Raw genomic sequence first — 17,817 nt, 5'->3', positions numbered from 1 at the left:
GTAGGGACCGTAATGGGTACGGACACTATCCCTCAAATCTGATTGATATTGTTTCTTGTAGTTAGAAGCTCTCACTGATTGACCTCAAAATTATAAGTAATATATTTTTCAGAATACTTGGTTTAAATACATTTGTGGTAGGGACCGTAATGGGTACGGACACTATCCCTCAAATCTGATTGATATTGTTTTATGTAGTATCTTGTAGTTAGAAGCTCTCACTGATTGACCTCAAAATTATAAGTAATATATTTTTCAGAATACATGGTTTAAAGTACATTTGTGGTAGGGACCGTAATGGGTACGGACACTATCACTCAAATCTGATTGATATTGTTTCTTGTAGTTAGAAGCTCTGACTGATTGACCTCAAAATTAGAAGTAATATATTTTTCAGAATACAGTGGAACCTTGCTTAACGAGAACAATCCGTTCTGGGACTGTGCTTGTAAATCAAGTTACTCGTTCAGCAGAGCAAGATTTCCCATAGGAAATCATTGCAATGCAGATAATTTGTTCCGTAACTAGTTAAATGTCCCATCCTGGTCCCCTATTCTGTTATTCCACACATGCACAAACTCACACAAACTCACACGCATGCACACACACATATATGCTCACCTTACCTTCCGTTCCATCGCCGGTCTCCTGGGACTTGCTGTTCTCCGGTGCGGGCCGTGTATCAGGTAACCATAACGACGAGGGAGGAACTTCCTGCCAGAGCGCTGACGTCAAAGGCAGAGCTGCTTGCCTCTGATTGGGCAGCGCGCCGCCTTTGAGTAGCGGTGACAGGAACCAGGAAGTTCCTGCTTCGTCGCTATGGATACCGATGCCTTTAGTGAAACGGAGCACTACAGGACCCAGGAGGCCGGCGATGAAACGGAAGGTACACATATTATATGCTCACCTTACCTTCCGTTCCACTGCCGGCCTCATGGTACTTGTAGTTCGCCGTGAGGCCGTCGCGATGTACCCGGGAACTACAAGAACCATGAGGCCGGCGGTGGAACGGAAGGTAAGGTGAACATAATACTGTATGTGCGTGTGTGTTTGTGTTTGTTTGTGTTTGTTTGTGTTTGTTTGTGTGTGTGTTTGTGTGTGTTTGTGTGTGTTTTGTGTGTGTTTTTGCGTGCTTGTGTGTATTTGTGTGGACTGCAAGAGCGGGTCAGAGCACGGTGGATAGACGAAACCGGAAGTGTGTGAGGTGAGGATTTCGCTCGTACAGCAAAGCTTTCTCGTAAAGCGGGTTACAAATTTACAGAAAGCTTTGCTTGTTAAGCGAAATTCTCGTTAAGTGGGTTACTCGCTAAGCGAGGTACCACTGTACATGGTTTAAAGTACATTTGTGGTAGAGACCGTAATGGGTACGGACACTATCCCTCAAATCTGATTGATATTGTTTTTTGTAGTTTCTTGTAGTTAGAAGCTCTCACTGATTGACCTCAAAATTATAACTAATATATTTTTCAGAATACATGGTTTAAAGTACATTTGTGGTAGGGACCGTAATGGGTACGGACAATATCCCTCAAATCTGATTGATAATGTTTTTTGTAGTTTCTTGTAGTTAGAAACTCTCACTGATTGACCTCAAAATTATAAGTAATATATTTTCAGAATATATGGTAATTTATGGGATACGGTATGGAGAAATATAGTATGATTGCTGTAACCTATCTGTTTTCATCAGCCTTCGGGCCTTGTGCATCGGTTACACCCTTTGTCTGTTTTCTAGGGGAATCACAGTTTTGTAATACAGCCAGGACCCCGGCATTAGACTCATTGCTTTTAACTGCATATTTCGTTATTAATGGATGGGGATTTCATCTATTGACAGGAATATTGCATGACTCACAACGTCTGGTGGTAGAAATTCAATCTGAATTTTAATTAGTAACACAATACGATGTTTCACTGCCAACATTTATTATTTATTTATTTTTTTGTAAAGTTCAAAGGGGTTTTCCAGGACATAACTGAAATAGTGGTCTGGATTATTATGCAATTATTATTCCAATGTGCCACTGCTGCGCCGATCTATGACTTTGGGGGCATTGAGGTCCCCAGATTTTATGGGACTAGCGATTGTGACTGATGGCTTCATCTGGCTCTTTTCTTGCTATAGACGGTAATACAAGTGATATCAGATACCTACAGAATTACACAATGTTTATAACTTTGGAGCTGCATACACCAAATCAGGGGCAGAGCGATCGTGATCAAGCCCGGGTGTCCAGGGAGCCCGAGGACATCAGCCAGTCGCGTACTGCCAGCGGTGGCAGGCCATGCTACCGCTATGGGGCCCTTGAGTCAGGGGGATCTGGTGCCAATGCTGTCACTGCCCCCCGCCAAGGATCTTTCAATTGTATCGGCATCACACATCCTGATACATTTGAAATAAATGATGAGAGAGGGAGCAGAACGCTCCCTCTCTCATTATTCTCCTGCTGTGTCTGCGGCAATTTGATGTGTCAGCACAGCGGAGCGCAATGACATCACTAGTGTGCACCGCTGTGCTGGGATGTGCAGAGAGGCAGAACAGTGGACGTGCTGAGAAAACTGGAGCAGCGGCTTAATGAGGAGAAATTAGTATTTATGTATTTTATCACGGTGGCCAGAGGACTATGGGGGTGCCTTAAACGATATGGGGGGCTGCATACTGCTATATGAGGAATATGGGGGCTGCATAATACTATATGGGGGTCTACATAATACTATATGGGGAAATATAAGGGCTGTATACTACTATATGGGGGTTGCATACCACTAAATGGGGGCTGATATTACTATATGGTGGAACATAAGGGCTGTATACAAGTATATGGGGGCTGTATATTTACTATATGGTGGGATATAAGGGTTGTATACTACTATATGGGGGCTGCATATTACTATATGGAAGAATATAAGGGCTGTATACTACTATATGGGGGCTGCATATTACTATATGGTGGAATATAAGGGCTGTATATAACTATGGGGTCTACATAATACTATATGGAGGAATATAAGGGCTGTATACTACTATATGGGGGTTGCATACCACTAAAAGGGGGCTGCATATTATATGGTGGAATATAAGGTGCTGTATACAAGTATATGGGGCTGCATATTACTATATGGTGGAATATAAGGGCAGTATACAACTATATGGGTCTACATAATACTATATAGAAGAATATAAGGACTGTATACTACTATATGGGGGCTGCATATTACTATATGGTGGAATATAAGGGCTGTATACAACTATATGGGGTCTACATAATACTATATGGAGGAATATAAGGGCTGTATACTACTATATGGGGGTTGCATACCACTAAATGGGGGCTGCATATTATATTATATGGTGGAATATAAAGGATGTATACTACTATATGGGGGATGCATAATACTATATGGAGGAATATGGGGGATGCATAATACTATATGGAGGATTATGGGGTGCATTATAATGGAGGAATATGGGGTGCATTATAATGGAGGACTATGGGGAGTGTATTATATGGAGGACTGTGAGATGCATTATGGTATCGGATATTATATCGGGATATCGGAGTATGGGAAAGCTGGGTGCTGAGGGAAGGAGCCAAGTGTTGCACTGGAGCCCGTTGAACTCTCGTTTCGCCACTGCACAGAATTGCTGGCGATATTTGACCATGAGGATGTTGCTGTCCTGTGGAGCGCTGCGTCCGTGCCCTGCCGTTGCCCCCCATCTCTTGCTATAGACAGGTCTTCCGTGTTTCTCTGTACACCCCCTGACATGTCCTGGCTGGATGTTAGTGAATATTTCTATAACCTTGTGAAGTCTTTCGGAATCCCTGCTCAGTAGCGGGACGTGGCGGGGACGTGCCGCCATGAATGGCGCGCTCCGTATGATGAATGACCGTGCGGCTGGAAACCCCTCTCATCTGTCAGATGGAATCCTCTTGGACGGCTGCAGACGGAAGCTTGTTTGATGAGACTTAGGATGTGATTACGGTGTTGGCTTTGCCGGGATCAGGCCGCGGCCGGGGAATGTGTGATCACCGGCTTTATTTGGGTAGGATCGGCCTCCCTTGTCTTCACCTGGCAGGTGTCATGTCTGGTCTCGTCCTGCCTCTGTGTTTTGTCTGCTTGTCTGTAACGGTTCACGTCCTGCAAGAAGCCGGTAGTCTGGCTGGCAGCTATTTGTACGCCTCTATTGGTGTCACAGCCGGCATGCACCAGCGTGCACCATCCTCTGCCAGAAGAGGCTGCAGAGGGGTTCCTCATCCACTGCCACAGCCCACGCTGCCATGTCTGATAACAGATCCTGGAGATGCATCTGTGGATGCCCACGCAGTGTCCACCGCATTACTGAGGAATGAAGCCTCAAACCCGCCCGCACCCAGCGCTCTCCCACCCCCGGCTCTGGCTCTCCCACCCCCCGGCTGTGGCTCTCCCACCCCCCGGCTGTGGCTCTCCCACCCCCCGGCTCTGGCTCTCCCACCCCCCGGCTCTGGCTCTCCCACCCCCCGGCTCTGGCTCTCCCACCCCCCGGCTCTGGCTCTCCCACCCCCCGGCTCTGGCTCTCCCACCCCCCGGCTCTGGCTCTCCCACCCCCCGGCTCTGGCTCTCCCACCCCCCGGCTCTGGCTCTCCCACCCCCCGGCTCTGGCTCTCCCACCCCCCGGCTCTGGCTCTCCCACCCCCCGGCTCTGGCTCTCCCACCCCCCGGCTCTGGCTCTCCCACCCCCCGGCTCTGGCTCTCCCACCCCCCGGCTCTGGCTCTCCCACCCCCCGGCTCTGGCTCTCCCACCCCCCGGCTCTGGCTCTCCCACCCCCCGGCTCTGGCTCTCCCACCCCCCGGCTCTGGCTCTCCCACCCCCCGGCTCTGGCTCTCCCACCCCCCGGCTCTGGCTCTCCCACCCCCCGGCTCTGGCTCTCCCACCCCCCGGCTCTGGCTCTCCCACCCCCCGGCTCTGGCTCTCCCACCCCCCGGCTCTGGCTCTCCCACCCCCCGGCTCTGGCTCTCCCACCCCCCGGCTCTGGCTCTCCCTCTCCCACCCCCCGGCTCTGGCTCTCCCTCTCCCACCCCCCGGCTCTGGCTCTCCCACCCCCCGGCTCTGGCTCTCCCACCCCCCGGCTCTGGCTCTCCCACCCCCCGGCTCTGGCTCTCCCACCCCCCGGCTCTGGCTCTCCCACCCCCGGCTCTGGCTCTTCCACCCCCGGCTCTGGCTCTCAGGCTTGCTTACATCACCACACAGACTCAGCCATCCCTGGCTCATGCGGGCTCAGCTGCCCCTGGCTCTGGCCCTTGCCCTTGCCCCGGCGGGCTCGGCCCTTGCCCTTCGACTTCCCTTTTCCCAGCCCCTGGCGGGTTTGAAGTAGATCTGTCTTGGGGAAAACAGCGGTCAAGGATCTTGTTTACCTCATTTGGGCTTAAAGAAAGTTCTCTATTGTTTGTCAGGTTTTTGTGTTAAATGTTTTTATTTTTTAAATCACAATTTCTATTATACTTAACAACATTTATAGATTTTAATTTTTTTTGTTATTTTCCCTCCGGGGCTATTTTAGATCTTGATTTCCTGGATGGTCAGGCCCAATCCTTTTGTATGGAAGCGTTTAAGCAGCGCGTGTAACAGTGTATTGTGATGGTAGGTGTAGGCCTGTGAGATCCTGTATTATCAGTCACTATCCTGCCTCTGATGATAACGGGTCCGCTGAAAAGTTTTCTTGGAGTGCAGAAAATGTCTAGACCAGTTCTCCTTTCTGGTGGGTAAGTGGCTCCTGTGGCCCGTAGATTGCTATGGTGCATTCGAGAGCATCGTGCCCCCGGTTTGTGGGATCTGCCCTCCTAGCTCGGGGTCCGGGTTCTCTGCTCCGGGACGGTTTGCCGCAGCGCCTCTACGTCGGGCTGGTTTGTATCCGTCGTCTCGTTGTCGTGCCTCTCCGGAGGAATGTGTTTGGAGTTGGCTCATTGTGCCTCGTCGTCCTTTGTCCGGTGCCAGATGGAGAGAATTCGGGGTGAGCGTGGTCCCCCCCGGCTCTCCCTCCTTTGTTCTGCTCCAACCTTTGGGCGTGCTTGGTAGCCGCTATCCCTGGGATCACGGTGACCCAGATGCCGTGCTCCCGGCCAGGGTCCGCCGCCGGCCCCCGCAGATAAGGCCTGCGCTGAGCGATGGGACAATTCCTGTTTTGCCACACGAGGAAGCGGGGTCTTTTGTGTTCTCGGAGGAAAGGTTTGGGCACGAGCCTCACAAATACTCCTCATAATAGTCCTCATCATCAGCGGCTGCTTCCGAATGGCCAGGACTGAACTTTTGCCCTGCACATGAAAAGCTTTGTGCCGCATAAACAGTATTACGGTATTTATTATTCTTGTTTTGTGTGTGGCGGTGTTTTTTTTTTTTTCTGTAATGGACCCCTCCGTCCCCTCCGTCCCTCCGCTCTGTATCTCACCGGCTTATCAGCGGTGCAGGAGTTCATATATTGTAATGGAGGAGGTCAGCGGCCGGTCAGACGCCAGGCACCTGTAAATAGGGCGCTGCGCAGCATTATCGCACAGCGGCCACAGACTTCTACAGGAAACCCTGAACTTCTCCAGGAAGGGCAGCAAGAGAAAGCAGAGCGGGGTCACCCCGGGGGGAACGGAGCACAGACGCATGAACTTCAGGAGGCCGAAAAGAGGCAGCGCGGCCTTGAGCAGGTGGAAAGCTGTGCACAGCTCGCTGTTATCAGCCACCGGAATCCAATCATGGAGACTTTCCCTGCTCCTGGCACTCAGCACCGCAGCTTGTCCTACCAACCATAGGAGCGAGGAGCGTAGAAGCAGAAAAAAGGATGGGGAGCAGTAGGGGTGGAGGTGTACACTGAGGATGGGGGCAGTGGGGATGGGAGGTGTACACTGAGGATGGGGGCAGTGGGGATGGGAGGTGTACACTGAGGATGGGGGGCAGTGGGGGTGGAGGTGTACACTGAGGAGGGGGGCAGTGGGGATGGAGGTGTACACTGAGGAGGGGGGCAGTGGGGATGGGAGGTGTACACTGAGGATGGGGGGCAGTGGGGATGGGGGCAGTGGGGATGGGGGGTGTACACTGAGGATGGGGGCAGTGGGGATGGAGGTGTACACTGAGGATGGGGGGCAGTGGGGATGGAGGTGTACACTGAGGATGGGGGGCAGTGGGGATGGAGGTGTACACTGAGGATGGGGGCAGTGGGGATGGGGAGTGTACACTGAGGATGGGGGCAGTGGGGATGGAGGTGTACACTGAGGATGGGGGCAGTGAGGATGGAGGTGTACACTGAGGATGGGGGGCAGTGGGGAGGGATGTGTACACTGAGGATGGGGGCAGTGAGGATGGAGGTGTACACTGAGGATGGGGGCAGTGGGGATGGAGGTGTACACTGAGGATGGGGGCAGTGGGGAGGGAGGTGTACACTGAGGATGGGGGCAGTGAGGATGGAGGTGTACACTGAGGATGGGGGGCAGTGGGGATGGAGGTGTACACTGAGGATGGGGGCAGTGGGCATGGAGGTGTACACTGAGGATGGGGGGCAGTGGGGATGGAGGTGTACACTGAGGATGGGGGCAGTGAGGATGGAGGTGTACACTGAGGATGGGGGGCAGTGAGGATGGAGGTGTACACTGAGGATGGGGGGCAGTGGGGATGGAGGTGTACACTGAGGATGGGGGCAGTGGGGATGGAGGTGTACACTGAGGATGGGGGGCAGTGGGGATGGAGGTGTACACTGAGGATGGGGGCAGTGGGGATGGGGGGTGTACACTGAGGATGGGGGCAGTGGGGATGGAGGTGTACACTGAGGATGGGGGCAGTGAGGATGGAGGTGTACACTGAGGATGGGGGGCAGTGGGGATGGAGATGTACACTGAGGAGGGGGGCAGTGGGGAGGGAGGTGTACACTGAGGATGGGGGCAGTGAGGATGGAGGTGTACACTGAGGATGGGGGCAGTGGGGATGGAGGTGTACACTGAGGATGGGGGCAGTGGGGAGGGAGGTGTACACTGAGGATGGGGGCAGTGAGGATGGAGGTGTACACTGAGGAGGGGGGGCAGTGGGGATGGAGGTGTACACTGAGGATGGGGGGCAGTGGGGATGGAGGTGTACACTGAGGATGGGGGCAGTGAGGATGGAGGTGTACACTGAGGATGGGGGGCAGTGGGGATGGAGATGTACACTGAGGATGGGGGCAGTGAGGATGGAGGTGTACACTGAGGATGGGGGGCAGTGGGGATGGAGGTGTACACTGAGGATGGGGGCAGTGGGCATGGAGGTGTACACTGAGGATGGGGGGCAGTGGGGATGGAGGTGTACACTGAGGATGGGGGCAGTGAGGATGGAGGTGTACACTGAGGATGGGGGGCAGTGGGGATGGAGGTGTACACTGAGGATGGGGGGCAGTGGGGATGGAGATGTACACTGAGGAGGGGGGCAGTGGGGATGGAGGTGTACACTGAGGATGGGGGCAGTGAGGATGGAGGTGTACACTGAGGATGGGGGCAGTGGGGATGGAGGTGTTCACTGAGGAGGGGGCAGTGAGGATGGAGGTGTACACTGAGGATGGGGGCAGTGGGGAGGGAGGTGTACACTGAGGATGGGGGCAGTGAGGATGGAGGTGTACACTGAGGATGGGGGCAGTGGGGATGGAGGTGTACACTGAGGATGGGGGCAGTGGGGAGGGAGGTGTACACTGAGGATGGGGGCAGTGAGGATGGAGGTGTACACTGAGGATGGGGGGCAGTGGGGATGGAGGTGTACACTGAGGATGGGGGCAGTGGGGATGGAGGTGTACACTGAGGATGGGGGGCAGTGGGGATGGAGGTGTACACTGAGGATGGGGGCAGTGAGGATGGAGGTGTACACTGAGGATGGGGGGCAGTGGGGATGGAGGTGTACACTGAGGATGGGGGGCAGTGGTGATGGAGGTGTACACTGAGGATGGGGGGCAGTGGGGATGGAGATGTACACTGAGGATGGGGGGCAGTGGGGATGGAGGTGTACACTGAGGATGGGGGCAGTGGGGAGGGAGGTGTACACTGAGGATGGGGGCAGTGAGGATGGAGGTGTACACTGAGGATGGGGGGGCAGTGGGGATGGAGGTGTACACTGAGGATGGGGGCAGTGGGCATGGAGGTGTACACTGAGGATGGGGGCAGTGGGGATGGGAGGTGTACACTGAGGATGGGGGCAGTGGGGAGGGAGGTGTACACTGAGGATGGGGCAGTGGGGATGGAGGTGTACACTGAGGATGGGGGCAGTGGGGAGGGAGGTGTACACTGAGGATGGGGGCAGTGGGGAGGGAGGTGTACACTGAGGATGGGGGGCAGTGGGGATGGAGGTGTACACTGAGGATGGGGGCAGTGGGGAGGGAGGTGTACACTGAGGATGGGGGCAGTGGGGAGGGAGGTGTACACTGAGGATGGGGGGGCAGTGAGGATGGAGGTGTACACTGAGGATGGGGGGCAGTGGGGATGGAGGTGTACACTGAGGATGGGGGCAGTGGGGATGGAGGTGTAAACTGAGGATGGAGGCAGTGGGGATGGAGGTGTATACTGAGGATGGGGGCAGTGAGGATGGAGGTGTAAACTGAGGATGGAGGCAGTGGGGATGGAGGTGTACACTGATGATGGAGGCAGTGGGGATGGAGGTGTACACTGAGGATGGGGGCAGTGGGGATGGAGGTGTACACTGAGGATGGGGGCAGTGAGGATGGAGGTGTAAACTGAGGATGGAGGCAGTGGGGATGGAGGTGTACACTGAGGATGGGGGCAGTGGGGATGGAGGTGTACACTGAGGATGGGGGCAGTGAGGATGGAGGTGTAAACTGAGGATGGAGGCAGTGGGGATGGAGGTGTACACTGAGGATGGGGGCAGTGGGGATGGAGGTGTACACTGAGGATGAGGGCAGTGGGGATGGAGGTGTACACTGAGGATGAGGGCAGGGGGGATGGAGGTGTACACTGAGGATGGGGGCAGTGGGGATGGAGGTGTACACTGAGGATGGGGGCAGTGGGGATGGAGGTGTACACTGAGGATGAGGGCAGTGGGGATGGAGGTGTGCACTGAGGAGGGGGGCAGTGGGGATGGAGGTGTACACTGAGGATGGGGGCAGTGGGGATGGAGGTGTACACTGAGGATGGGGGGCAGTGGGGATGGAGGTGTGCACTGAGGAGGGGGGCAGTGAGGATGGAGGTGTACACTGAGGATGGGGGCAGTGGGCATGGAGGTGTACACTGAGGATGGGGGCAGTGGGGATGGGAGGTGTACACTGAGGATGGGGCAGTGGGGATGGAGGTGTACACTGAGGATGGGGGCAGTGGGGAGGGAGGTGTACACTGAGGATGGGGGCAGTGGGGATGGAGGTGTACACTGAGGATGGGGGCAGTGAGGATGGAGGTGTACACTGAGGATGGAGGCAGTGGGGATGGAGGTGTACACTGAGGATGGAGGCAGTGGGGATGGAGGTGTAAATTGAGGATGGGGGGCAGTGAGGATGGAGGTGTACACTGAGGATGGGGGCAGTGGGGATGGAGGTGTAAACTGAGGATGGAGGCAGTGGGGATGGAGGTGTACACTGAGGATGGGGGCAGTGAGGATGGAGGTGTAAACTGAGGATGGAGGCAGTGGGGATGGAGGTGTACACTGAGGATGGAGGCAGTGGGGATGGAGGTGTACACTGAGGATGGGGGCAGTGGGGATGGAGGTGTACACTGAGGATGGGGGCAGTGAGGATGGAGGTGTAAACTGAGGATGGAGGCAGTGGGGATGGAGGTGTACACTGAGGATGGGGGCAGTGGGGATGGAGGTGTACACTGAGGATGAGGGCAGTGGGGATGGAGGTGTACACTGAGGATGGGGGGCAGTGGGGAGGGAGATGTACACTGAGGATGGGGGGCAGTGGGGAGGGAGGTGTACACTGAGGAGGGGGGCAGTGGGGATGGAGGTGTACACTGAGGAGGGGGGCAGTGGGGATGGAGGTGTACACTGAGGAGGGGGGCAGTGGGGATGGAGGTGTACACTGAGGATGGGGGGCAGTGGGGATGGAGGTGTACACTGAGGATGGGGGCAGTGGGGATGGAGGTGTGCACTGAGGAGGAAGGCAGTGGGGATGGAGGTGTACACTGAGGATGGGGGCAGTGGGGATGGAGGTGTACACTGAGGATGGGGGCAGTGGGGATGGAGGTGTGCACTGAGGAGGGGGGCAGTGGGGATGGAGGTTTACACTGAGGAGGGGGGCAGTGGGGATGGAGGTGTACACTGAGGAGGGGGGCAGTGGGGATGGAGGTGTACACTGAGGAGGGGGGCAGTGGGGATGGAGGTGTACACTGAGGAGGGGGGCAGTGGGGGTGGAGGTGTACACTGAGGATGGGGGGCAGTGGGGATGGAGGTGTACACTGAGGATGGGGGGCAGTGGGGGTGGAGGTGTACACTGAGGATGGGGGGCAGTGGGGATGGAGGTGTACACTGAGGAGGGGGGCAGTGGGGATGGAGGTGTACACTGAGGAGGGGGGCAGTGGGGGATGGAGGTGTACATTGAGGAGGGGGGCAGTGGGGATGGAGGTGTACACTGAGGAGGGGGGCAGTGGGGATGGAGGTGTACACTGAGGATGGGGGCAGTGGGGATGGAGGTGTACACTGAGGAGGGGGGGCAGTGGGGATGGAGGTGTACACTGAGGAGGGGGGCAGTGGGGATGGAGGTGTACACTGAGGAGGGGGGCAGTGGGGATGGAGGTGTACACTGAGGAGGGGGGCAGTGGGGATGGAGGTGTACACTGAGGAGGGGGGCAGTGGGGATGGGGGTGTACACTGAGGAGGGGGGCAGTGGGGAGGGAGGTGTACATTGAGGATGGGGGCAGTGGGGATGGAGGTTTTATGATGTGGATGTCTTTGAGGACAGATGTCAGCGCCGTTCCCTTCCTCGGTGCTGTGCAGTCAGTGGGTACCTGAGGCTGTGGTGTTTGCACTGCGGAGCTGCGCTCCCTGTCACAGAGGTCATTGTTTGGCGGTATCTGCCCATCTTGTGCCCCGGCTGCTGTTGATGGCTGCGCAGGGTGAGATCAGGGGAAGGTCTGGCCCCAGATGCTTTGTGCTGTGAAAGGACACAGGAAGGGGCCATTAGACGGGTCGGGGGTCTGATAACGCTGCCTGCTACGTGCTAAGGGGAGGACCCCTGCGCCGGGCTCCTGAGGCCACAGCTAATGATGTCCTACTAACCCCGGGCTGACCCCTGACGGGGTCAGGGATTAGGGGCTTCTGTTCCTGGTGAGACCTCATAGGGGGCATGAACTATAAAGTCAGTCACCGCGTCCTCCACCATGCCAGACTGGCACACACAATACTAGAAGAGGAGAAATCCCTGCACCCATGAGTAAGGGGGACGCCAGCATATCTGCAATAGGGAACCACACAGCTCACCACAATCCTGCACGTCTACTGTGCGTAACACTGTCTGATGTCAGAACCCTGTAACTGCTCCAGCAGAATAGTGAGTGCAGCTCTGGAGTATAATACAGGAGGTAACTCATTATCAGTAATGTATGTAGACAGTGACTGCACCAGCAGAATAGTGAGTGCAGCTCTGGAGTATAATACAGGAGGTAACTCAGGATCAGTAATGTATGTACACAGTGACTGCACCAGCAGAATAGTGAGTGCAGCTCTGGAGTATAATACAGGAGGTAACTCATTATCAGTAATGTAATGTATGTACTCAGTGACTGCACCAGCAGAATAGTGAGTGCAGCTCTGGAGTATAATACAGGAGGTAACTCATTATCAGTAATGTATGTACACAGTGACTCCACCAGCAGAATAGTGAGTGCAGCTCTGGAGTATAATACAGTATGTAACTCAAGATCAGTAATGTAATGTATGTACACAATGAATGCACCAGCAGAATAGTGAGTTCAGCTCTGGAGTATAATACAGGAGGTAACTCAGGATCAGTAATGTTTGTACACAGTGACTACAGCAGCAGAATAGTGAGTGCAGCTCTGGAGTATAATACAGGAGGTAACTCAGGATCAGTAATGTATGTACACAGTGACTGCACCAGCAGAATAGTGAGTGCAGCTCTGGGGTATAATACAGGAGGTAACTCAGGATCAGTAATGTAATGTATGTACACAGTGACTGCACCAGCAGAATAGTGAGTGCAGCTCTGGAGTATAATACAGGAGGTAACTCAGGATCAGTAATGTATGTACACAGTGACTGCACCAGCAGAATAGTGAGCGCAGCTCTGGAGTATAATATAGGATATAACTCAGGATCGGTAATGTAATGTATGTACACAGTGACTACAGCAGCTGAATAGTGAGTTCAGCTCTGGAGTATAATACAGGATATAACTCAGGATCGGTAATGTAATGTATGTACACAGTGACTACAGCAGCAGAATAGTGAGTTCAGCTCTGCAGTTTAATACAGGATATAACTCAGGATCAGTAATGTAATGTATGTACACAGTGACTGCACCAGCAGAATAGTGAGTGCAGCTCTGGAGTATAATATAGGAGATAACTCAGGATCAGTAATGTAATGTATGTACACAGTGACTGCACCAGCAGAATAGTGAGTGCAGCTCTGGAGTATAATACAGGAGGTAACTCAGGATCAGTAATGTAATGTGTGTACACAGTGACTGCACCAGCAGAATAGTGAGCGCAGCTCTGGAGTATAATTCCGGATGTAACTCCGGATCGGTACATGTAATGTATGTACACAGTGACTACAGCAGCAGAATAGTGAGTGCAGCTCTGGGGTATAATACAGGATGTAACTCAGGATCGGTAATGTAATGTATGTACACAGTGACTGCACCAGCAGAATAGTGAGCGCAGCTCTGGAGTATAATACCGATGTAACTCAGGATCGGTAATGTAATGTATGTACACAGTGACTCCATCAGTAGAATAGTGAGTGCAGCTCTGGAGTATAATACAGGAGGTAACTCAGGATCAGTAATGTATGTACACAGTGACTGCACCAGCAGAATAGTGAGTGCAGCTCTGGAGTATAATACCGGATGTAACTCAGGATCGGTAATGTAATGTATGTACACAGTGACTCCATCAGTAGAATAGTGAGTGCAGCTCTGGAGTATATTATTGTGTTGAACTTCTTAGTGTGTTTTTTCTTTGTGTGGCTAGTTTCACACTTGCGTTGAACGGCATCTGTTGCATTGCGTTGTGTGACGGATGCAATGGATCGTACAAAACAACGTAATCATTGTTTTGTACAGTTTTACCGGGGGCAGACTATTGTGAACGATCAGCTGATCGCTCACAGCAGTCGGTCGCTGGGTGATCAGCTGATCGTTCGGTCGTCGAGAATGTGTGCGGGGGTCGGAGTGCGGGGTGGGTGGAGCCGAGCGGGGCCATGGCGCTGAGAACGTGAGTGCCGCGGGGACTGCATGGCTGGGGGACAGGTGAGTGTGTGTGTGTGTGTGTGTGCGTCTGTGTGTGCGTCTGTGTGTGCGCTTGTGTACATGTGGAGTGGAGTGCTGGAGGGAGCGGAGCCGAGCGGGGAACTGTCAGGCTCCATGCACACGTAGCCAGAGTAAATATTGGGTAACTAAGCAAAGCACTTTGCTTGGTTACCCCGATATTTACCTTGGTTACCAGCATACACCGCTTAGCGCTGGCTCCTTGCACACGTAGCCAGGGTAAATATCGGGTAACTAGGCAAAGCGCTTTGCTTAGTATCCCGATGTGCACCCTGGTTACGTATGCAGGGTGCCAGAGAGAGCATGCGCAGTGAAATCCTAAGGATTCCGCTGCTCAAAAAAACGTTACATGCTGCGTCCAACGCAGTGTCGGCCAGCGCAAGCAACGCAGGTCCATCACTCGCAATCCGTCGTCCATTACAGGTATGGGAAGCAGCGGAATCTGTTAATGGATTCCGCTGTTTTCCCAAAACGGCGGATTGAAAATTAAGAAAACCTACGCAAGTGTGAAACTAGCCTATGTGACAAGTACACATTGTGGTTTTTTCCTCTCCTTGCTTCTTCGGGCTCCTCACCTTCTTGCTGTCTTATTTTCTAGGCTTCTCGGGAGGTGTTTGAGAATTACTACAGGAAGCAGAGGAGAAAGCAGGCGCGGCTAGTGCTGCAGCCGCCATCCAACATGGTAAGTGCCGCAGCCGCTATGCCGCAGCATCTCGGGTGCGGGGGCTTCCTGACCTTGTGTGTTGGGGTGGATGTAAGATGATACATTGTCTACCTGTTCCCTCATCGCTCAGTGCTTGAGCCCCTCATTTATCCATAAATCTGATACAGCGCTGATCCAATAAGCACATTAATGGTGAGAATCCCAGCACTGATTGGATGGGTGGGGTGCACGGTGGGGGGATACATGGGGGGTGGGGTGCACGGTTGGGGAATAGATGGGGGATGGGGTGATACGTGGGGGTAGGGTGCACAGGGGTGTATGCGTTGGGGGTGGGGTGCACGGTGGGGGGATACGTCGGGGGTGGGGTGCATGGTGGGGGGATAGGTGGGGGATGGGGTGATACGTGGGGGTAAGGTGCACGGTGGGGGGATACGTGGGGGGTGGGTGCACCGTGGGGGGTGGGGTGCACGATGGGATACGTGGGGGTGGGCTCAGCAGGGGACTGTGTGCTGTTTATCTTATAGTTCCTCCTATATATTGCTCTCTGTACTGTTCCTATGGATAATCTCCGTATGAAAAGATCCCTTATGTCAAGTCCCCTTCTATGGACTGGACTATGTGGACGCTGCAGGAAAATGGCTGAGTGGTCCCATGTGAACGGACGTGATACATCAGCCCCGACCCATTCCCGCTCATTCTATGCCATTTTCTTCTTTGCAGCATGAAACTCTGGCCGATACCGAAAATACTTCCACCAGATAGTGGGGTAAGTGTGCCGATCCCAGGAGGCTCCTGTCAGTGAGCGTCCTCTAATCACAGGAGTCTACGGTGTCCCGATCCAGACCCGTGCTCCTGGGAGCAGCTCCTAGTGCAAGCAGTGTGTGAGATCCATATAGGTACAGATGTCCCCTCCCGAAACGCCTCTACATTCCTGCTCCACCTTCCTGGCAGCCCCCGGCGCTGCGGCTCTCCACCCAGATCGCCCCCTGCGCTGCTGCTCTCCCTCCCTGGACCGCCCCTGCGCTGCTGCTCTCCCTCCCTGGACCGCCCCCTGCGCTGCTGCTCTCCCTCCCTGGACCGCCCCCTGTGCTGCTGCTCTCCCTCCCTGGACCGCCCCTGCGCTGCTGCTCTCCCTCCCTGGACCGCCCCCTGCGCTGCTGCTCTCCCTCCCTGGACCGCCCCTGCGCTGCTGCTCTCCCTCCCTGGACCGCCCCTGCGCTGCTGCTCTCCCTCCCTGGACCGCCCCTGCGCTGCTGCTCTCCCTCCCTGGACCGCCCCTGCGCTGCTGCTCTCCCTCCCTGGACCGCCCCTGCGCTGCTGCTCTCCCTCCCTGGACCGCCCCTGCGCTGCTGCTCTCCCTCCCTGGACCGCGCCTGCGCTGCTGCTCTCCCTCCCTGGACCACCCCCTGCGCTGCTGCTCTCCCTTCATGGACCACCCCCTGCTCTGCTGCTCTCCCTCCCAAGGCTGTCCCCTGCACTACTGTTTTTCCTCAGCAGGCCGCCCCCTGCACTACTGCTTTTCTTCCTCGGACCGCCCCCTGCGCTGCTGCTCTCCCTCCTCCTGCACTACTGCTTTCCCTCCTTGGACCAACCCTGTTCTGCTGCTCTCCTTCCCCCTTCGCTGCTGCTTTGCCTCCTTGGACCGCCCCCTGTGCTGCTGCTCTCCCTCCCTGGACCGCCTCCTGCGCTGCTGCTCTCCCTCCCTGGACCGCCTCCTGCGCTGCTGCTCTTCCTCCCTGGACTGCCTTCTGCACTGCTGCTCTCCCTCCCTGGACCACCTCCTGCGCTGCTGCTCTCCCTCCCTGGACCACCTCCTGTGCTGCTGCTCTCCCTCCCTGGACCACCTCCTGTGCTGCTGCTCTCCCTCCCTGGACCGCCCCCTGTGCTGCTGCTCTCCCTCCCTGGACCGCCCCCTGCGCTGCTGCTCTCTCTCCCTGGACAGCCCCCCTACTCTGCTGCTCTCCCTCCTGAGGCTGTCCCCTGCACTACTATTTTTCCTCACCAGGCTGCCCCTGAACTACTGCTTTTCTTTCTCAGACTGCCTTCTGCGCTGCTGCTCTCCCTCCTCCTGCACTACTGCTTTCCCTCCTTGGACCAACCCTGTTCTGCTGCGCTGCTGCTCTCCTTCCCCCTTCGCTGCTGCTTTGCCTCCTTGGACCGCCCCCTGTGCTGCTGCTCTCCCTCCCTGGACCGCCTCCTGTGCTGCTGCTCTCCCTCCCTGGACCGCCTCCTGTGCTGCTGCTCTCCCTCCCTGGACCACCCCCTGCTCTGCTGCTCTCCCTTCCGAGGCTGTCCCCTGCACTACTGTTTTTCATCACCAGGTCGCCCCCTGCACTACTGCTTTTCTTCCTCGGACCGCCCCCTGCGCTGCTGCTCTCCCTCCTCCTGCACTACTGCTTTCTCTCCTTGGACCAACCCTGTTCTGCTGCGCTGCTGCTCTCCTTCCCCCTTCGCTTCTGCTTTGCCTCCTGGGACCGCCTCCTGTGCTGCTGCTCTCCCTCCCTGGACCGCCTCCTGTGCTGCTGCTCTCTCCCTGGACCGCTCCCTGCGCTGCTGCTCTCCCTTCCTAGACCGCCCCCTGCGTTGCTGCTCTCCCTCCTCCTGCACTACTGCTTTCCCTCCTTGGACCAACCCTGTTCTGCTGCGCTGCTGCTCTCCTTCCCCCTTTGCTGCTGCTCTCCCTCCCTGGACTGCCTCCTGCACTGCTGCTCTCTCCCTGGA

General features: G+C 55.3%; 1 protein-coding gene across 1 annotated transcript in view; it reads left to right on the top strand.

The window, feature by feature from the left end:
- Window positions 1-17,817, top strand: part of LOC142260680 (exocyst complex component 6B-like) — a 296,256-nt gene that overhangs the window by 145,992 nt on the left and 132,447 nt on the right. Inside the window, 3 exon segments of the mRNA XM_075332046.1 lie at window positions 15,031-15,114; window positions 15,817-15,826; window positions 15,829-15,857. Coding sequence (XP_075188161.1) covers window positions 15,031-15,114; window positions 15,817-15,826; window positions 15,829-15,857 — 123 coding nt within the window.

The sequence above is a fragment of the Anomaloglossus baeobatrachus genome, unplaced genomic scaffold (assembly GCF_048569485.1).
Source record: "Anomaloglossus baeobatrachus isolate aAnoBae1 unplaced genomic scaffold, aAnoBae1.hap1 Scaffold_160, whole genome shotgun sequence".
In the NCBI taxonomy this organism is placed as follows: Eukaryota; Metazoa; Chordata; class Amphibia; order Anura; family Aromobatidae; genus Anomaloglossus; species Anomaloglossus baeobatrachus.
The sequence above is the reverse complement of the archived record's forward strand: the minus strand, read 5'-3'. Positions and strand labels throughout refer to the sequence as shown.